This window comes from Eulemur rufifrons, chromosome 6, assembly GCF_041146395.1.
Source record: "Eulemur rufifrons isolate Redbay chromosome 6, OSU_ERuf_1, whole genome shotgun sequence".
Classification (NCBI taxonomy): domain Eukaryota; kingdom Metazoa; phylum Chordata; class Mammalia; order Primates; family Lemuridae; genus Eulemur; species Eulemur rufifrons.
The window spans coordinates 26,326,072-26,349,038 of record NC_090988.1 but is presented as its reverse complement, the minus strand read 5'-3'; the positions used below and the strand labels follow the sequence as shown (position 1 = coordinate 26,349,038).

At 34.4% G+C, this 22,967-nt stretch overlaps 1 protein-coding gene across 2 annotated transcripts in view; it reads right to left on the bottom strand.

Moving 5' to 3' along the window:
* The window catches only part of CWF19L2 (CWF19 like cell cycle control factor 2), a 93,686-nt gene that overhangs the window by 36,547 nt on the left and 34,172 nt on the right, over positions 1–22,967 (bottom strand). The window contains exons 9-12 of one of the 2 annotated variants that reach the window (XM_069468983.1): positions 15,895–15,988; positions 14,110–14,199; positions 3,031–3,144; positions 624–761 (exon numbers count right to left, since the gene is read on the bottom strand). In XM_069468983.1, coding sequence (XP_069325084.1) covers positions 624–761; positions 3,031–3,144; positions 14,110–14,199; positions 15,895–15,988 — 436 coding nt within the window. The remainder of the gene's footprint in view (positions 1–623; positions 762–3,030; positions 3,145–14,109; positions 14,200–15,894; positions 15,989–22,967) is intronic. The other variant, XM_069468982.1, reaches the window with a different exon arrangement.

The window sequence follows — 22,967 nt, the reverse complement described above, 5'->3', positions numbered from 1 at the left end:
GTAAGCTGTGGTATATGTATACCATGGAATATTACTCAGCTATAAGAAATAATGAAGATACGACATCTCTATGGTTCTCCTGGAGAGAGTTGGAACCCATTATATTAAGTGAAGTATCCCAAGAATGGAAAAACAAGCATCACATGTACTCACCAGAAAATTGGTTTCCCTGATCATCACCTAAATACACATCTGGGAACGACACCAATTGGATATCAGACAGAGGTGGGGGGTGGGGGAGGGGATGGGGGTATGCCTACACAATGAGTGCATTGCGCACCGTTTGGAGAATGGTAATGCTTGAAGGTGCTGACTCGGGAAGGGGGGGTGGGGAAGGGAAGGATATATACCTACATGATGGGTGCAACGCGCACTATCTGGGGAACAGACACGCCTGGAGCTCTGACTTGGGGGGAAAGGCGGTACATGGGCAATGTATGTAACCTGCAATTCTGTATCCCCCATAACAATAAGATGAAATAAAAAAAAAAAAGAAATATAAAATATGCATTAGAATAGTAAACACTCTAATAAAAAGATACGTTGAATTTTGTTTTAAAAAAAAAAAAAAAAAAAGAATCAGCTTCCCAAAATTTAAATGTATCCTAGGAATGTTATCTTACCTTAGACGCCATTCTCATAAAAAGTTTGTTTTGATTTTCTGCTGTTCCCATCTTTTCATTTTTGACTAAATCATTTAGGCTTAGATTATCATCATCATGAAAGTATCTGACCCTTTCTTTCTCCTCATGGGTTGAAACCTATGACAAAATTAACATTATTAATTTAGTGAAAACATAAGTCTCTGAAGCATTTTTTAATAGATTGCCTATAAATCTGATACTAAATGCAAAAATTCCACTATATATCACAACCTTTCCTTCCAGTTTATCCCTATTCTATCTGCCTCCATGTGAAAGAACTTCCATTAGAATAACACTTCCTACTTTTTCTGCTCCGTTACTCTCCATTTCCCCAGGGATAAAGGCATGACTTATCTGGCTTCCGAGTTTTGAGGAAAGAGCAAAACTACTCTATCTTTTCTTCTCTCTTTTCTGCTCTTCTTTTCCCTGTAGTTAAAATTCCTTACCACTGTTGAGGGAAGACTGTAGTCCAGAGATAAAATAAGTATATCAAAAACAGAGGTAAAATATGAGCAAATCCACTGCTATAGACTTAATGTTTGTCACCCCAGAATTCTTATGTTGAAATTCCAATGTGAAGTTATTAGGAAGTGAGGGGTCTTTGGGAGGTAATTAGGTCATGAGGGTGAAGCCCTCATGGATGGGATTAGTAACCCTATTAAAAGATATGACAGCTTGTTCTCTCTCTCCCTCCCTCCCTGTCTGTCTCTCTCTCTCCTTCTCTCTCTCTCTCTCTCTCTCTCTCTCTTCCCCCACCCCCCTGCCATGTGAGGATACAAGAAGACCACCTTCTACAAATCAGGAAGCATGACCTCATCAGAAACTGAATCTGCCAGCACTCTGATCTTGGACTTCCTAGTCTCCAGAACTGTAGGAAATAAATTTATGTTGTTCAAGCCATTCAGTCTACAGTATGCTGTTATAGCATCCCTAACTAAGTCACTCACTTCTAATTATTAAACCTTTGCTCCATAAACAGCTTTATCAAAAACAGCTGATATTCTAATCTCCATCTAATTCAGTCCTGGGTTTTTTCCTTTTAGTTGGTTCCTTATCCAGGTGTAGAAAAGTGCTATTCATTTCCTCACTAATCAAATCTCTCCAATGCTGCTCTCACATTCCCTTAACCAAATAAAACCTAGTGTATGACTCCTCTGAAATCTTTGAAACCAGGGTCCCACTATTTTTCCTAGCCTTATTATTCTCATCTTCACTAGCTTAAACCTCATGTTCCATGACTTCAATCACTCCCTGGTTCCAGACACTTAATTTCCAGCTCTCTTATCCTTTCATTATACCCAAAGAGCAAACCTTAACCTTGAATAAACATGTCTGCCTTCTTTACTCCTACGTCTAGATAGCTCAGTAGGTACATAGTATGCAAGTCTAAAAGGGCCCTCGATGCCTTCTGGCAATGCATTTATAGATGCCTATTCATTTCTGCCATTTCCTATAATTCAAACTTTTACTATTCTCCTACCACTTCCTCTCTCCAATCCCCAAATTCCTCTCATTACATTAGAAGAGGTATCCATCCCACTTCTATTTGTTGAGTGAATTAATTAGTATCTCTAGCATCACAGGCACTCAACGGGCAAGTAATAAACATTTGACATAAAAATTCCAAATGAACAATTCTTTTGTGTACCCAATTATCATGAGTATGATCTTTCAAACAAAAAACCTAATTGGGAAAACTGAATATTTGTTTTTGCCATCTCAAGAGCCTCAAGGTAGTGCTAAAAACTAATTGCTAGAGCTGGAAGATGGAAAAGAAAATTAGGTTTCTGAAGGATCGCAGTACCTATCTAATTAAGACATTACTGTATATGAATACCCCATCACTAGGTCTCAAATCAGCTAACACAAGAAACAGGTCTGGGAGACCAATTTTTCCCTAAGAGCTAAGTATACAAAAAAGTAAGTATACAAAAAGAAGCTAAAAACATCAAAGAAATGTGCACTAAAATTAAAATTGCCTTAAACATTCAATATTCACAATTATTTGAAAAAATGCAGTTGAATTAGATTCCATTTTGTAGAAAGCAAAGGGATATAACTAAGAATAAAATTAGTAATATAGTTGGCCAGGCATGGTGGTGCATGCCTGTAAACCCAGCACTTTGGAGGCTGAGGCGGGAGGATCCCTTTGAGTCCAGGAATTCAGAGTTACAGTGAGCTATGATGACATCACTGCACTCCAGCCTAGGAGACAGGATGAAAACCTGTCTCAAATAAAAAAAAACAAAAAAAAGTAACATAATTTACTACCCTCCAGTGTTTCCATTAGAAAGCTACATTTCAGAAAATATTTTGTAGTCTGATGCAAAGAAAGTCCCAAGAGGAATTAATTCTGAATTAATAAACAAAGACGTGTTAAACATACCATCTGTCTCCTTCTTCCTCCTTTTGATTCCAGAGATTTTCCTGGTTTGTTCACAGGCCATACTCTTCCAGACTGATCTGTTCTGACAAGGACTACTTCTTGCTGGTCGTCATTCTATAAAAAGATTGAGAGATAACTTTTGAACTTATTGTGAAGAGTATTGAATGTTTATATTTAATAACCAAAAAAACAAAAAAGATTCAAATTTTCACATAATATTATGGATTGTCTTAAGTCTTCTGGATTTTCATTACCTATTATAAACCATAAAATGATCATAATCCTTTCAGAAGATGGATAGGAAAAATATCCAAAGTTTATTTTATTATTATTATTTTTTTTTTTTTTTTTTTTTTTTGAGACAGAGTCTCGCTTTGTTGCCCGGGCTAGAGTGAGTGCCGTGGCGTCAGTCTAGCTCACAGCAACCTCAAACTCCTGGGCTTAAGCGATCCTACCGCCTCAGCCTCCCGAGTAGCTGGGACTACAGGCATGCGCCACCATGCCCGGCTAATTTTTTCTATATATATTTTAGTTGGCCAGATAATTTCTTTCTATTTTTTTTAGTAGAGACGGGGGTCTCACTCTTGCTCAGGCTGGTCTCGAACTCCTGACCTTGAGCGATCCACCCGCCTCGGCCTCCCAGAGTGCTAGGATTACAGGCGTGAGCCACCGCGCCCGGCCTATTTTATTATTTTTTAAAAAAGCAATCATAGAAGAAAAATTCAAATACAGTTTTCAGCTAGACAATATTAAAATATGACAAAGTATCAATAGTCCACCTGGTATCATTTGAGAGTACCTATCACTTATGTAGCAGATAAAATATTTAACATATTTTTTAAAGACCTTACTAAAATTCGATTATAAGAAATAAAGCAACTAAATGACAAAACAAATTGCTAAATTAGCTACTCTAATGATACTCCATGTAACTTCTATTCTTTCTATTAACAGTGTTCAAATGCTTTTCAGTTCTCTAACTCTTCAGAAGTTATATTCCTCACACTTTCAAGCCTTTATCTTTGTCCTACAAACTTTTAGTCAAATACAAGCTTGGCACAGTATAGAACAAGAGTAAACTTTATTCTATGATAAAAATGAAATGTTAGTGGAAAGGTTCTAATTGAGAATAAATAAAGATTATTAGGAAATGAATTCATTAAGTCAATTTGAAATAAGACCAGGCAAATTATTCACATTTCAATTTTCTTCTCAAATCAGAATCAAATAAAAAAATCAATTTCAATTCCACTTAATACAGATTAGTTTCCCTGTTGAAATGGAAGGAAAAAAAATACATACCTATTATTGATCTTACATTCACCTACAATACTAAATAGATAGTACACATTATCACCACTTTTCTTCCTCAATGAATAAATTAACAAAGTGTAACATTTTAAAGGCTCTTTCTACTCTTTCTCTTACGGGACAACAGAGATGTGCAACACATTGCAATCTGGCTTCTAACTTTATCTCATTGCTAAAGCTGATCTCCCTAAGGACTTTCAAATTACTAAATCCAATAAATACTTATGAAATTATTATTTTCCTTGATTTGAAAGGATTTGGTTCTGTTTGTTATATTTTCCACCCTGAAATTCTTCTTATTCCAGTTTTAAACTCTCTATTCTCTCATGGGTCTGCCTTCACTTGTCTGACTCATTCATTCATTCATTCATTCATTTGTTTTTTTGTTCATTCAGTCATCAAATATTTTTGAAGGTGTCTATCTTAGTAGTCAAAAGCAATATAGTCTCTGCCTTCAGTAAGCTTAGAGCCTAGTGAGGAAATTACTCCCTACATGAACTACCAATATAAAGAAAGTCACCTTTACTTTCTCTTCCATTTCCAACTATCCCTCAAGTAGTAATGTTTCCAGGGTTCCTTGGTTTCCAGCCTTCTAGCCTGAAACTTAATTATCACTCATATTGCAACAAATTCATGTGTTAAACACAAATATAATCATGCCATTCTTTGCTTAAAAATCTGCAGGGATCATGTATCACGCAGGAGATCAATACCACTCCCAGTATGGCCCACAGACCATTTTGAGTCCAAAAATTACCTGCCATGAAATATTTGTTACTAATTCATGAGGTAAGTACAGAAACTGAGTGTTTATAAACTTTTATAGCAACTATATAGAATAATGTTACGTTGGTTTAATCTAAATAAAAATTTGGGACTTGTATTTCATATGTCTTTATTTCATTTTTCTATAATTCATTTTTATTGTATTTTATAAAACAATTTATAATGGCTTGGAAAATTTCAAAATATATATATATATATATATATATATATATACATATATATACAACCCTGATTCTAAACCACGGTCTAAATAGTACTAACTAGTGAAATAAGGCCAAGCATTTTAACGTAAGTATACAAGGCTTTCAAATTCTGGCCCTAGACTTTTCTAGCTCCTCATAGTTTTTGCAAATTTACTGTACATTTTATTTCTGCATGGAACAATTATCCCTTCTTGCTCAACTAGGAAATTAAGGATTTAGTCGCAGCTAATGCTCTGTTATCAAATAATTTCAGGCACATTTATATTGCTAGACCGTAATCTTTTTAGTAACTATTTGTCTACTTATTAGTCTTTGCAGGACAAAGACCAAGCTGTACACTACTAGTATCTATAGGACCTGTCACAGTGTCAAACGATAGTAGGAATTCAACAAATGCTTGATAAATGACATTAACAAGCTGGTGTCTCTGAAAGATTAATTATACTCCCAAAGCTAACTCACTTTCCACCTCAGTCACCTCTTTGCTCCCTTTGTCTACTTTCTGTTCCTTAGGCTGCCAATAGAAAAGACTCAGTTGTGTCATTTTGGGAACCCAAGACAGAGTGCATTCTAACAATCTACTTGGCATTAAAACCCAAGATAGAAATGAGAAGTTCATTCTACACAGAAAATATGCAAAAACATTTTCATCATCCATGTGATTTAGTAATTGCTCTCCAAAGAAAGCAGAAACACTTCTTGATATAACTAGAAAGCATTTATAAAATCTTTCCATTTTCATAAGAATGCCAAATGCTCCAGGTTTCTAAATTATCCCGTGCAACTGCAGTTTGCTGTGTAGGACTTCATATTTTAAAACATCAAAACTGATTATTTATTATAAACATTTTACATGGACATTTTAATTAACAAATCTCAAAATGTTTTGGGACCATTCACTCATTAATCCATAAAACAGCCTTCTGGCTGACAAAAATCATGGATTCTCACTTTAAAGGAAGAAAGGAGAAAACAAAACACTTTATATAAAGTTATAAAATCAATTTGCTAACATATCCATCATTAACTTTCCCCATTGGCATCCATACTACATGTAATGTAATAAATTTCTCCCACAAAGTGCATATCACTTTTATAGTAACAAAGAATTGTTTTTGCCAGTAAAACACACTTCAGAGTCTAGTCATTCTAAATTTTCATTTAACCCAGCAGATATTTAAAACTTTAGTTGTGTTTTCCACCTTTCCAGACCAAAGACCAATCTGCACACTGCTTTGTATGCATAGAACCCGGCATAGTGTCAAACAACACTGAGTACTCAATAAATGCTTGATAAAAGGAATTAACAAGCTGGTGCCTCACACAGACTAATTATACTTCCAAGGCTAACCCACTTTTCCCTCTACTTTCCTCTTCTACCTCTTTTTCTACTTTCTGTTCCTTAGGCCTGGCAATACAAATTATACTAAGTTTTCCACTTTGGGTACTCAAGATAGAAATATTGAGGAGTCCAGAAATATTAAGTTCCCATTTTGCTAACATATTAATGCAGAATATAGGGCTTATTTAAGAATCTGTGTAAGTGTCAACAAACTCTGGTCCACAGGCGAAATCCAGCCTGCTGCTTGTTTTTGGTCAGCCCACAAACTAAGAATAGTTTTACGTTATTAAATGTTTGGCGTAAAGTCAAAACAATAATATTTTATGACAAATGAAAATTATATGCAATTTTAATTTTAGTGTACATAAATACAATTTTATTAGAATACAGCCATACTCATTCATTTATGTATTATCTATGGCTGCTTTTATGATATAACAGCAGTTGAGTAGTTGCAACACAGACCATATAGTCCACAAAGTCTAAAATATTTACTATTTAGTCTCTACAGAAAAGTCTGCCAATCCTTGAACTACATTATTCTTCAGCTTAGACAACTAATTCAAAATCATTTTATTGATTTTTTTAACTGCCTAAGAAAGGGCAATATAAAAACTTGCAATTGCTTGGTAATATTATAAAAGATCTACTTTGGTAACAGCTAGAGAATGGGACCTGGTGCTCTTTATTTTTTTTTTTTAAGAGACAGGGTTTCACTCTTTTTAAGAGACAGCCTGTTGCCCCAGGCTGGAGTGCAGTGGCACAATCATAGCTCACTGCAACCTCAAACTCCTGGGCTCAAAGGGATCCTCCCGCCTCGGGCCTCCCAAAGTGCTAGGATTACAGGCATGAGCCACTGTACCTGGCCATTATTTTGTTAAAATATCTATGCTTGACTTCCATTTCAGTCTATAATGTCAAAACAAAAAATATCAGTATAACCTGCCACTGTTAAAAAACTAGACAATAGGACAAATACATGAAAAAACTATTTTCAGACACTGAACACCTAAAGGAGTGTGATCTCTGAGAGAAGGGAAACCAGTGAGATGAGCCCTAGGATTGCCACAGCTTTCTACCAAGAGGCAGTTTACAGGCTGCAGTCCAAGAAAGGGGAACCTACACAGAGCTCAGTTTCCTTGCTGACTAAATTGGGATATATTTTAACAAGCTGTTAGAAGAGATCTAGCAAAGAAAATAAAGCAAACCAAAAAAAATTAAGGAAAGATTAATGCCAAATAAGAACAAATTTATTTACATAAAAGAAAGGTAATCATAGTATACTATTTGGCTTATCAGTATCTACTTACAGGATCAAGAGGTAACTTTAAGTAGAAATACAGACGTCAAGTGCAATGTACATTATTTCAGATGACAGTTACACTAAAAACCCAGACATCGCCTCTATACAATTCATCTATGTAACCAAAAACCACTTGTACCCCCCTAAGTCTATTGAAATAAAAAATAAAAATAAATGTTTAAAAAAAAGAAATAGAGAAGTAAAGCCAGAAGAAACGGCTAAAAACCAAAAATGGCTACCCCCAGGATTGGGATATGGTCTGGAAAGAGCTCAAGGCATGATTATTACTTGATATGGCTAGGCCTTTTAGCACTACTTATATGTAACACATTGATTAAAAACACTTTTATTCAAAGCTGGTATTAAAAAGTCTAAATGTTTGAAAGCCTTTTCTAGCATTTTGGAAATAAAGCAAAAGTCTTCTAATAGATCAGATTTTCCCATCAGTGGTCCACAAAACTTCCAGAGGGGTCATGATGCTATTCTCCAAGTTTGTTATCACTGAAGTACATATAGCATGTTGCAACTTTTATCTTTTAAAATTTCAATAAATAAGCAGTTATTCTTAGCATTTCATGACATTTGTATAATATCTACTGTATCTCTAATTACAGCCACAGTCATATCAAATGAGAGCAGGTTGTTCACTATACACAGACACCTGGCCAAGGCAGTGGGTAGACTGAACACCAAGCTACATCCCAATTACCAAGATGTATGTCCTAGCTCAAGGCTGTTTTTAATTTGTACAAAGGTATTCACAGCACTGTATCTGGCCAAAAGAGCCATCTTTTCCCAGTCTCATGAAAGTACCACAGGAGTTCAAGGCAGCCCTAGTTATGTCCCCTTTTTAAAATTCTTAATACTGTTTATCTGTGTCATCCTTTTTTTTTCCTTGATCAGCCATCTTAGAGGTTTGCCTATTTTACTAACTTTTTTCAGAGAATGAATTCTTGGGTTCTTGATCATTTCCATTTATTTTTGGTTTTCTACTTCAGGAATTTCAGCTTTCACCTATCCTGCTTATCTCATATCTACTCTTTGATATGTTTTCCTTTATCTCTTTTGTGTTGAGCTATTGGCTAATGCCACAGCCATTATTATTGGTAATTATTATTACTAAATTGATTATATTAATTATTACTTAATTTTCATACTTAATTCAAAGAATCAGACACAGATGATTTATTATTTCTGAGTAGAGAAGAATATAATGAACACCATAAATTTTTCTATGATTCATTATGATATAATTTCAAGTGTTTGTCTTTTCTTTCCTTTTCCTTTTGGTATTGTTCAGTGTCACTCAACTTATTTTATTTTTCTCTTCCTCATAAATCTTTATTAGCAACTGTCTACTGCAATTATTCTAGTTAGAATTTCTTCGGTACCTACATACTTATTATACACTATACTATGAAATTGAAAACATTTTTAGTTTTCCTAAAAGCACATTAAATTTGACTTCTAACTATCTTCAACAATTTGTAACACATTCAACAATATGGTTAAAGTAATTTTGAAATATATATAAGGATAAAATTTACTTTGATCGAGGTTGATTTGTTTCACTTAAAATGTCTTCCCTTTAAACTGCAAATACACAATATAAATAAATGACATCATCTCTCCAATCCCCCCTCAAAAAAAATATGAAAAGAGAACATATAAGAATCAAACCCTTCAATAGAACACGTAAGTCTCAAATGCTGCTGCATAGCATATGGGCTCACTGTTTTCCATACAAAGTAACATTTCATTTTCCCCTTAAATTTAATTGTACAACAGAAAAAGGAATGAAATGCTAACAATAGACTTAGGAAAAAAAACTAATGAGCACGTGGGAGAATAGAAGCAAACTGTTGGAGGAAAGAGGTTGTTTGGTTATTCTTCCTTCTCTAAGGAAACCAATCAGTTATGGCTTCAGTATCTGTTAGAGAGCTCTGTTCAAAATTTGAGACAGTACACAAGATAATTCTTCATCCCAAAATTTGACCATTAATAAATATACAATCGTAACCATACAAAATAACTACAAGTTTCTATAAATCATTACACTTCAGAAAATACTCTTCGTAAAACACTTTTAAAAATTTACCTCAGAAAGCATTAAGAATTAAATTTGGCCTATAGTCATTATGAGTGGGTGTTTCCCATTCAATGACTGATACCTATAGGTTAACACTCCCACCTACGATAATCCCATGACAAATATATTTTTGTGTCACATAATTAAGTCTTACAGATAGTAGTCATAGAGAATAGCTTTTCCTTTGGTAAAGTTACAGAAATGATGATAGGATGCAAAAATAATGGCTATAGCCTCAGTATATTTTCTGGATGGACTCTCTTCACTACCTCCATATTTCTGTACTTTCCTTTTGAAAAAGTCATCAAAGGACTGTAATTATATATTTGTAAAATTAATCTTATTTATATGTTTTCTTTCCAGAGAGATTGTTTCCCAAAGGTATATATGATATCTGGGTTAAGATCTCAAGGATGAAGAGGAAGTAACTCAGAGAAAAAGGGAGAAGAATACTCTAGGCAAAGAAAAGACTTTGTGCAAAGGCACTGAGGCAGGAGGGAAAGCAGTTACTTCAAAGGTCAAGATAAGAGATGACAGTCATCTCAGACAATGTGGTAGATATGAAAAACAAACAGCAAATTTAATATTTAGAAGGTAAAATTGACACTATTTCATGATGAATTTTACATGAGATGTGAAAATAGAGAACGAATGAACAGTCATGTCCCTATAGTTGTTTAGAATGAAAACTACCTGTTATTAGAAGACTTTTCTTATAAAGATAATTTTTTAACCAACCAAATCAAAGGGGAAAAAAATGTGCCTTAGTCAGGAGTCCCCTGAAGTCTAGCCACAGCGTTAAAACCTTTTAATAAAAAACGATAATTGCCAGGAAAGAAGTACTGATAGAAGGTAGTAACAAGTATATATGAAAAGATAAATGCCACAGAGAATACTTTTAAAATCTTTGAGGTTTCTTACAAAGCTAAACATACTCTTACCACAGGATCCAGCAATTGCACTCCTTGATATTTACCCAAAGGAGTTGAAAACTTATGTCCCCATAAAAACCTGCACAAAGATGTTTATAGCAGCTTTATTCATAATTGCAGAAACTTGGAAACAACCAAGATGTCCTTCAATAGGTGAATGAATAAATAAAATGTGGTACCTACAGGCCAAAGAATATTATTCAGCACTAAAAGGAAATGAGCTATCAAACCTTGAAAAGACATGGAGGAAGCTTAAATGCATATTACTAAGTGAAAGACGCCAACGTGAAAAGCCTACATACTATATGATTCCAACTATAGGACATTTTGGAAAAGGTAAAACTATGGAGACAGTAAAAAAAGATAAGTGGTTGCCAGGGATTAAGAAGTAGGAAGGAATGAACAGATGGAACACAGAGAATTTTTACAGCAGTGAAAAGACTCTGTATGATACTATAATGGTGGATACGTGTCATTATATATTTGTCCAAACCCATAGAATGTGCAACGCCAAGAGAGGACCTTAATGTAAATTATGGATTTGGGGTGGTAATGATGTGTCAACATAGGTTCATTTATTATAACAAATGTACCACTCCAGTGAGGGATTTGATAATGGAGGAAGCTGTGCATGTGTGGGGATGGGGGAATAAGGAAAGTCTCTGTACCTTCCTCTCAATTTTGCTGTAGACCCGAAATTGCTCTTTAAAAAAAAAAAAAAGTCTTTTAAGGTTTCAAAAGTGGAAAAGGTTGTAGCTGTTGGAGAAGATTAGAAAAAAGCTTTAATGAAGGAGGTATAAAGACAAACACTGAAAAGTGGATAAGCTTCATGAGGGTGGTATCTGGCACAAATAATAAATAGCTTATGTAAATGTCAAAGAGACACATAAGTTATGTGTAAGACAGTGTTGGAGGCAGGGCTAAAAATGGGGCCATACCATAGAAGGCTATACTGCAGAAGATCTGGCACTTAATATAGTTAGCATTAAGTTTTAGTGTACAAAATTATTATGACCACAAGGACATTTGAAAAAATTAATTTGGCAAAAGTGTGTAAGATAGACTGCACAGTACACCTCATTTTAGTTACCCCCCTTTAGTCCCCACATTTTAATCTTTGTAATTTCTCATTCTTATTTCCTTAATCTGTTCAAGAAATTTTGAATTATCCACTTTTTAAAAATATTAGCTACCATAACTTAGTGAAAACAATCAATTTCATAAACATACTCTCTGTACTATTATCTAAGTCACTAATGATGTTAGCCTGAAAAAAATTCTATGGAACTTGATTTCATACATCTTAATCTCTTCTCATACTGACAATAAATTATGTAAATTAATCTTTCAGAGGAGACCTTTACAATCAATTATAAACTTCATTATATCTTAAACCAGATTATCCAAAACAACTGTTCTTTTGCTGTTCAGCATCAAAGAAGAGGTATCATGTAAACACAAGTACTTTCATGGGTTTAAGTCCTTTCTCTCCACTTAGTTATATGTCTGGACAAGTTACTTAACCCTCTGTACCCAGTTTCTTGATCTATAAAACTGGAATAATGACATGGACTACCTCAAGAGCTGTTTGAAAACCGAACAAGTTAATTTATCTAACCTCCAACACTATAATGTATCCAACTCAGCCCTTCAAGTTCTATCTACATTTATGCCCATGATGAATTCACGCAGTATCATGAATTTAAATATCATCTATATGCTAATAATTCCCCAATTTCTATCTCCAGCCTGGGCTTCTGCCAACCCCCAACTATGCAACTGCCTACTTGACATTTACACTGGTTCCACTTCTAAAAGACATCCAAACTCTATATACCCATAAACAAATTTCTCATCTCTGCCCCGGAACCTACTCTTCCTCTTTCTTCCACAACTCAAATAAAAATTACTTTATTCTTTCAGCCATTCAAGCTAAAAACCTTGGGGTCCCCTTTACCTCCTCTCTTTATCTCATTACCTACCCACCCCCCACCCTAAACCATCAAAAAAATCCTGGCAGCTCTCCTTTCAAAATATTTATAAAAAATATTTATACATACACAAAACACAATCACTTCTAACCATCTCCTTACCCACTATGTTGGTCAAAGCCACCATAATTTCTTATCTGCACTATTACAAAAGCCAGCCCACACTCCAGCTTCTGCCCCTATTCTCCTTCAAATTTTTCTTAATAGAGAAGCAATGGTCCAGTCAAAATTTATTTTCTGCTCAAAACCTTTTAATAGCTTCTCATCTCAGTCAGGATAAAAGCTCACTTCCTGATTATGGCTTGCAAAGCTTAACATGATCCAGCCTCCCATAGTTTAGTTTCTCTAACCTGGATCTCCTATTTCCCTCTCTCATTCCTTCCATTCCAGCAACACTGGTCTCCATGATGTTCTTCCTACACATCAAACATGTTCCCATCTTTGGGCCTTTACATTTTATGTTCCCTGTGCCTGGAGTGCTCTTCACTCTGATACACAATCACTACTTCACTTACTTCAAGTCTTTACATCAATGCCACTTTTTCAAAGAGAATTGACCTGTGTGCCCCAAGCCACCAATCCACCTGTCACCCGAAATCTCCACTACCCTGCCATAGGATGTATAACTTTCTAATTTGCAATGTAATTTATTTATTTATTAGTTTTATCACTTATTGTCCTTCTATCCCTTCGCAAATGAAAGTTCCATGAAGGCAAGTGTTTTTATTTGTTTTGTTCACTACCAGATGGATGAATGAATCATAGAACAAAGTAATTTGTTTTATATGAAATGGATATCTAATTCAAGTCTCTCATTCTGTAAGAGGAAAATTTAAGGACCAGTTTTACTTGTATAAGGTCAAACAGTCAGTAAGAAGCTAAGCCCGGAATAAAAGCAGGGTCTCCTTGGCCCCAGGCCTAGGCTCTTTTCTACCAGGGCACACTGGTGGAATGTAGAATACTGATGAAAATAAATTTTTAAAATGAGCAAACAAACAAGTATACATACGCACAAACACACAGACACAGATACAGACACATCTCATATTAAAATGCTGCCCCTGCAGAGTAGTAGTAGTATACAAGGAATTTGCATGCCTGCAAACAAACTTTCTTACTTACCTCTTCCCCAGATTTTTTTGATATCTGTGTCATAGTTTCTTTAAATTTATTTGCCTTTTCAAGTTGAGCTTTAAGTTGTTCAGCTAATTCCTTCAAAAAAAAAAGTACAAATTGGTATGATATATAGCTTAAGTCTTTACTACAGAATATTTCAAATTTACACCACAGAAGGAAAAAGAACATAACTAACACCCATGTAGCCATCATCTAATTTCAATTACCAACTCATGGCCTAGTATAATCCTTTATAATGAATTTGTCTCAGTTACAAATTTCTCAAATACCTGTGGTATTTGTTTATGCTTTGAAGATAAATAATTACAAACACATATATTTTGGGGGAGAAAAGGAGATGGAAGAAATACATAACCTTAAGAATGACATTTTTATAATTCTTTAGCTATTATAAACTTCCAATACTTACAACTTTAGTTATTTGTCATAAGACAGCCAAAATATGATTTAAAATACTACCTTCTTTATTGTTCATAAGTAATTTAGATAAAAATTCTGAATGTATTTCAATTTTACTCTAGGAAACCTATAGGAATTTATATAAAACAACCATCATATAAATCAATAAACCATGAAGTAATAAATTAAATATGCAGGTTTATGTGACAAGCAAAGACTAGCATGCTCCACTGCAGTGGTTCCATGAATATAGGAACATATATTTTAACTCTTACCTAGATGACCTCTCTTTCACTATTTTAACTAATGCCTCTGCACTTAAAAAACTCAAACTTCATTTTCTTGCTATCATTATTGTTGTTCGTTTATCTCTCTTATCAATTTCTAGGTCAAGTCCAAGTTCAGTGTTACCAAGGATCACATTCACAGAGACAGAACAGCACGTGCAGGATATGCCTTTTAATAGACATACAAACTAATAGAAATATCTCGTTTGGCTACCATTTGTTCTACTAAACAGTATTGTACTGATAGCATACCAAAACAGAAGACTACTTAAAGATCACTTATATTTGGGTTTGAGATGAGTGCACACATATGAACATGACTGAATCTATTCTATTAAGGCCTGGAAAGCTATCTGACTTTGCCAGTCTGCCATGAGCACTTTAGTATATACATCTTATTGTTATATTATTTTAACAGGCATGTGACAATATAATGAATGAATGAATGCAGCTCTTACAAAATCGTCCCTATTTCTATTCAATTCTGATGTAAATCACTCTTAACTCAAACACTACTATGGGAATTAAATGAGCTGGCCTATACAAAGCATCTAACACAGTATCAAACACAAACATTTCCTTAAAACTTGAATAAACCGAACCATCTTTTTTTAAAGGCTCATTTTTTTAGGGTTCCTAAGTAAAGTGATTTAAGAAAGTAATAAGCATTCTTAATAATATGACTAAAAATGGGGAAAAAAACAGTGACATCTTTATCTCCTTCACATATGCTCAGTAAGTTAGAAAGGCAAGAATAAAGCAAATAGCTGGAATGAATGGCTGCTCAGGCAAAAAAAAAAAAAAAGAATAAAGCAAATAGCGAAGTAAAAAAGAAATTTAAGAGCACACAGTTCCCCAAGGTCTTAAATTTCAGAAATGTGAAAGACAAAGTAGATTATTTATTTAGAAGTAGGCAGATAGTGCTGTTCCTAGAAATGTTCAAGAATTTCTTTAAGAAATCAATAAGCAGCAGTTATTTCCACAGTGTGCTACATCCACACTGCTGAGGAACTTCTAAAAGTACTCATAAGAATTTAAATAATTAATCACCATTTTCCAAAAGAACAACATCTAATAGTCTTACCATATTCCCCATCATCTCTGCCTTGATAATCTTGGCTCCCAACTTGTTCTTCTCATCAACACTCAGGATGTGAACGGGCTCATCTTCTGGACTACTGGTGGACCAGAATAGATTAAGAGCATATGAAATAAAGGTACAATGCAAGTACCAATATTAAGATCCAAATGTTATTTTAACTGGCCTCAACAAAGCATTCAGCACCAATAGGAGATCATGATTCTAATACATAAAAATTAAACTCACTGTTCTACCACATAGCAACAGTTTAAGGTGCTCTGTTACAATGTCATAATCACCTATGGCAATTATAGTAACTGATCAAAACCTGAGTAACAGTGAGATAAATAATATTTATCAACTATTCTTCATTATTTAATATTGCCATACTCATAATTCTAAAAAGGAAACAAATAATTCTACACATCTTGGGAAACTCTTCTCATTCAATGTGACAAATTATTGATAATCTAAGAAACTATAATCAAGAAATGATATATTTAACCTCATTCAAAGAATAAAAACCATGATTGTGTGCTCTTTTGCAAAGTCAGTCCAGAACAGACCATATAGTTAACACGAACTAGTTTAAAATTGGGATCATGTGCCAAACCTACACTATGGAAGTCTCACACAAAAAGAGAGAAAACTCCAGCCAAGGTCAGATTCCCCCACTTTACTACCTTAAGAAAGAATTCAAGGCTACAGTGCAGGAAGAGTGAACCCCGGGCAGAGCCTGAAGGATTCCTGAGAGAAGGCGATGTACCTTAGAGTTCACTGAACAAATATCAGAGAGGAAAGTTGCATAGTAAGGAAATCTCAGAGAACTGCAGAGGGTTCTCCTTAAGTATTCAACAAGAAACTGCCCCACAGTGAGGGAAAGAACTACCCCAAAGGATTAGAGGTACAGTATTCAGCACTCCTGGGAACGGTGTCAAGTCCCACTAGCCAGACTAGGAAAGCTCATAATTCAGAAAGCACTGGGTACAGTATCAAAGGTCTTGTTTCATTAGTGAGAAATAATAAGCCCTAGACTAAATGCTGCTCTGGGTCCACCTAACAAATGTCAAAATAGAAGTCAAAAGAATCGAATGGTTTCCAATTAACTTAACCCATGTCCCAGAAAAAAGCTCAAGAATATTTATAAAAATCCAAAAATATCTAGCACTTAACAAGGTAAAATTTGTAGTATTTAGTATCCATTCAACGATAATCAGACAGGCAAATAAGTGCAAAAATATAATCCATAATTAGAAGAAAACACTATCAGTCAAAAGCAACCCAGAATTGACACAGATGTAAAAAATAGCAGACAAGAATAATAAAAATTATTATAACTATATTCTATATGTTCAAAAGTTAGATACAGCAAAGATATAAGGACCTGAAATGAACTTCTACAGATGAAAACTACAATGTCTGAGATAAAATATATACTGAATAAGATTAATGGAAGATTAGGCTGCAGAAGTAAAAATTAATGAATTTGAGGCAATGTTCTATATGCAAAATTCTATATGCAACATAGAGAAAAGAATTTTTAAAAATAAATAGAGCATCATAGGGCTGTGGGAAAACCTTAAGTACCCCGTTATACATGTAACTAAAGTCCTTAAAAGACATGGGAAACAGAACAAAGGCCAAAATTTTTCAAATTTGTTGAAAATTACAAACTTACAGATCTAAGAAGCTCAAGCAATCCCAAATACAAGAAAACTATACACACACACACACACACATAAAATGACACAAAGGCACATTATAATCAAATTGTTCAAAAGTAGTGGTAAAAGAGAACATTTTTAAAGCAGCCATTGGAAAAAAAATGACATTATTCATGCATGTAGAAACAAAGATCAATATGATAGCAGATTTCTATTTTAAGAGAGTAGAAAAAGAAAAGCAAATTAAATCCAAAGCAAGCAGAATACAAGAAATAATAAAAAGCAGAATGTAATAAATAAAATAGAAAACAGAAACCACATAAAGAAATTCAATGAAACCAAAAGCTAATTCTTTAAGACAATAAAATTGACAAACCTGACTGATCAAAAAAAGAGATATAAATTACTAATAAAGAGAGTGGACATGCTAGGATTCCTGTAATCCCAGCATTTTGGGAGGCTGAGGTAGGAAGATTGCTTGAGGACACGAGTTTGCGACCAGCCTAGGCAACACAGCGAGACCTGATCTCTATAAAAAATACAAAAATTAGCCAGGAATGCTGGCACACACCTATACTCCCAACTACTTGGAAGACTAAGGCAAGAGGATCACTTGAGCCTAGGAGTTTGAGGCTGCAGTGAGCTATAATCACACTGCTGCACTGCAGCCTGGGCAACAGAGCAAGACCTTGTCTCTAAAAAAAAAGAGAGAGGTAACATCATTACACATTCTAAGCACTTTACACAAAGATATCCAATGGCAAATAAGTACATAAAGAGATGTTCAACATTAGTAGTTATTAGTTATAAGGGGAATACAAATTAAAACCACAATAATATACACTGCACATCCACTAGAATAGCCAAAATTAAGACTGACCACTCCAAGTTCTTACAAGGATGTAGAAAAATTGGAACTCTTATACACTGTTGGTGGTAATATAAAATGGTACAACCACTTTGGAAGACAGTTTGGCAGTTTCTTAATATTTAAACAGTTACCATATGATCTAGCTATTGCTCTCCTAGATACTTATCCAAGCAAAAGGAAAGCTTATGTCAATACAAAGACTTGTACATGAATGTTCAGAGAAGTGTTATTTGTAATAGACAAAACCTGGAAATAATCTAAATGTTTACCAATAGGAGAATGGAAAAACAAACCAATAGCATATTATCCAATTTTTAGGAATGAACTATTGATATATGCAACATGAATGAAGCTCACAATAATTATGCTGAGTGAAAGAGGCCAGACCAAAAAAAGAGTGCATAATGTATGATTGCATTTATATCACACTCTAGAAAATGCAAATTACAGTTGACTCTTGAACAACACGAGTTTGAACTGTGTGTGTCCATTTATATGTGGATTTTTTCCAACCAAACACAAATCAAAAGTACAGCACTGACAGGATGCTAAAGCCACACATATGGAGGACAGACTTTTCGTATAAGTGAGTTCTGCAGGGCCAACTGCAGGGCCTTGAATATATATGGATTTCAGTATACTCAGGGGTCCTGAACCAGTCCCCCACGTATACCAAGGGACAACTGTAGCCTATAATGAAAGAAAGCAGATGTGTGGTTGTCCAGGGGTAAAGGGTGGAGTGCAGAAGTATGAGAAGGCCAGGAGTGAGAGATTCTATGAAAGGGCTCCAAGAAATTTGTAGGGATGATAGTTTAATGAGAATATACACATTTCAAAACTTACCAAAATGTACACTTCGTATATCTGCAGTTCATGATATGTCAATTATACCTCAAAATTAAAAAAAAACCTCAAAAGGAAGTAACAAAGAAAATTTAAAAGCAGACTATATCTAACTTGTCATCATTTAAAATATAAAGGATATACCCATGATCAGTTTTCCTGAATTCATAGATTTTATAATATTCTATTAAAATTAACCTTAAATCATATTTTCTATAAATTTGGTCCTCAAAATCAAAACTTGACCTAACAACAATATATGGCAATTATTTTTAAATAGTGAAGTTCTCTGGCATTAAGAAAATAGAAATCATTTAACAGATGGCATTGGAATTTTTTAAAATAGACAATCTCTACAAAATATCTAGAACAACCATTTCTTCTCATATTGGTGAAAGGAAAGGCAATATTCTGGTGTTTAGACTAAGAAATCTAAAATATTTGAAGTAAAGAACCGTTATAAAGTAGCATATTTTCATTCCCCTCATATTCTTTCGGTCTACATTTTAAAAAACAATTAAAACAAACAGTAGGGGTACTGCATTCATGTAAGCAGGAGAATGTTATTGCTTTTTATATGCTTCTGTGGGTAGAATTATTGCTTATCTCAGTTGCATTTTTTTGGTATGGAAAATATTTTTTAATAATTTTTGCAAATTAAATTCTGAGCTACATGTCACTTTTATTGTATTGTAAATTAATTTATTTGAATTGCAGACAACCCAATCATATACCTGTTTTACTTACTAATCAATACAACTTTTCCTAATTTGCATTCTTTCCCATTCAATTGATTTTCTAAAATTCTCTGCTTTAAAAAATTTACTATTTCTGCCCATTATGTGGACATTATAGATATTAAATTTTACATATATGTATAATGCAAAATAAATTAAATAACCTCCATTATTCTCTTCCTAAAGAGCATCAGTACAATTATTCCCCAGTCGGCTTGCTCCAGGGTTTACCTCTTAAATTCCCATTTCCTAAGTGAAAAACTTCTTGGCTGCTTTTCCTTCTGTCTTTTGTACCTGACCAGGTTTTTTTTTTTTTTTCCCCCTACAAAATTATGTCTAGTTCATCCATTTTTCATCTCAACACAAGCCAGTGCAGAAAATAAAGAACTGATGAAAGGTTCTTTAGGACAAGGAGGAGATTTCCCCAATATTTCTACAAACCCTTCTCTGTAATTCCAATAGATGCTTACTATGATCCAGGTATGGAACATGTCTACACAAGATCTATTGAGCTCCATCATTTAAAAAGTCAGTCATTTGCAAGCAAGCTTAAGTCTGACAGAATCAGAAGAACGAAAGACAAAGCTATCCATCAATCCATCTCCTTCTTTTGAGGAGAAAAATTTTAGGGGCTGTTAACACAAACTCCTATATCAAATGTTAATATGGCAATAAAGTCACACCAACCAATAGATATGAGTAAAAATAAAAGTATAAATACCTAAAAACAGAGTACTAATCAAATTCTCACAGTTCTAATGCAAGCTTTTCATGAAGAACTAACAGTTGTTTCTTTATAATACCAATCATGATCTTGCATCTTCCCTACAAGAAATGGGAAATCCCTCTCAGTATTATAAAAAAGGAGTTTTGCAGTCAGACTGACATGAGTTCAAGTCCAGATTCTGCCATGTACTAGCTTTATGAGATTGGGCAAGTATATGAGGCTATAAAATCGAGAAAATGAATTAATACCTCCCCTCACATTATCACAATTAAATGCAGAAATATATAAAATTACAATAATTGCAGTATTGTATTAATAACAAAATTCTAAACACTGCACCTAACCTGATGCTCAATAATTATTAGTTACCTTTGCCACTGAAAGCTAATTACTGAGTCACAGGAGAATCCTCCAATCAGTCCTCCATTCACCATGCTTAAAATCCAATGGTCAAATCTTTTCAAAAAAGGTTAAAAAGTAGAATGTCTAGAGCTGGTGCACAGATAAGTAGTAACTAAATCCTTTCAAGGGGCCACAGAATTAAAAGCTTCATCACTGCACCATGGATGCCAACTCAAGCTCCTCCTCTCCTTTTCTACATTCACTCCTATGGTTCAGGACTTCTTGTCTCTCAACTACAGCCTCCTAACCAGTATATTTGCCTCAAGTCTGTTCCATTTCCAAATCCAATCTTCACGCTGCTTCTGGAATCTCTTTAAAATGTGAATATGGTCTATCTAAAATACTTGAGATACTTCTTTCCTATCATTCATAAAATATTATCCAACTTGTAAACATGGTTAAGTTGTACAAGGCAGCACTTGCAATATCTGCCTACTAATTTTTTAATATTTTATTTTTAATTATTATGGGTGCGTAATAGTCATATATCTTTATAGGCCTGCCTATCCATTTTCCTCACACTCAACCATATTCATAAATTATCCAGAGGCTAGTCATGGTAAGCACTCTACCAGGATTTAGAGATATAAAGACTAGAAAGAGATATACCTGTCCTGGGGGAGCTACTGCACCACACACTCCAAAATACTATTTGCAAACACTCAACTATACAATACTGTCTCATGTCTCCATGTTTTTCTCTCCCAGTTGGTTGCCCCTTCCCATTTACTGCCTAACAGTTTAATCCTTCAAGACCTTACAACTCTCCCTACCCAACTTTGGACCCTATTGTCCCTAATCTTATCCCTGAAAAGCTCATTCCCTCTTTCTGCATATAACTATTGTAACTATAAGAACCTATACTTATACAGATGGTCCCTAACTTACAATGACTCAACTTGCAATTTCTCAACTTTATGATGGTGTGAAAGTGATACACATTCAGTAGAAATTGTACTTCGAGTACCTATACAACCATTCTATTTTTCACTTTTAGTATAACACTCAGTAAGTTACCTGAGATATTCAACAATTTGGGGCTCAAAATGGGCTTTGAGTCAGATGATTTTGTCCAATTATAGGCTAATGTAAGTGTTCTGAGCACATTTAAGGTAACGCGGGGCTAAACTATGATTTCAGTAGGTTAAGTACATTAAATGCATTTTTTTTAGAGTAGTTAAGTGCAGGAGCGAAATAGTAGAACAAGGAGTTCAATCTGTAACTGATTGTGAACAATCAAGTGAGATAACTACCTACCTTCAGACCAGCCTAAATGCATTTTTGACCTACAATATTTTCAATTTACAACGCACTTACTGAGATGTAACCCCATTGTAAGTTGAGGAGTATCTGTATATGTGACTATTAAGTATCATGGCGTTCACGTACCGTATTTTTCACATATCTATATCACTGCCTCTCCTATATTATGAGTTCCTTGAAGGCAATATAATGTCATAATTATTTTTATACAGTCAGGCCTGGAAAATAGAAGCATTCAGTAAATATAAGATGAGTAGCAGAAAGAATTCATCAAAGGCCAACTTAAGCTCCAAGGGACATCGAATGCAAAAATAATCATCCCTTGTTAATTCATTCCTTGTTACACCAGTCCAGACAGTTTTTCAAATCCAAATGAGTGTAAAAAACAGTCTGTTCCTCAAACTGTCAGTATCCAAGAATCACTTGAGGGAATTATGATGTGTACATGGACAAATAATTTTAGGGTAATCTTGTTCCAAAGGTTCATCAAAATTTTGGGATTAAAAAAAGCTAACAGTAGTAACAGTCCATAACAATGAGTGAGAAAACATTTCAATTTTGTGAGCTGT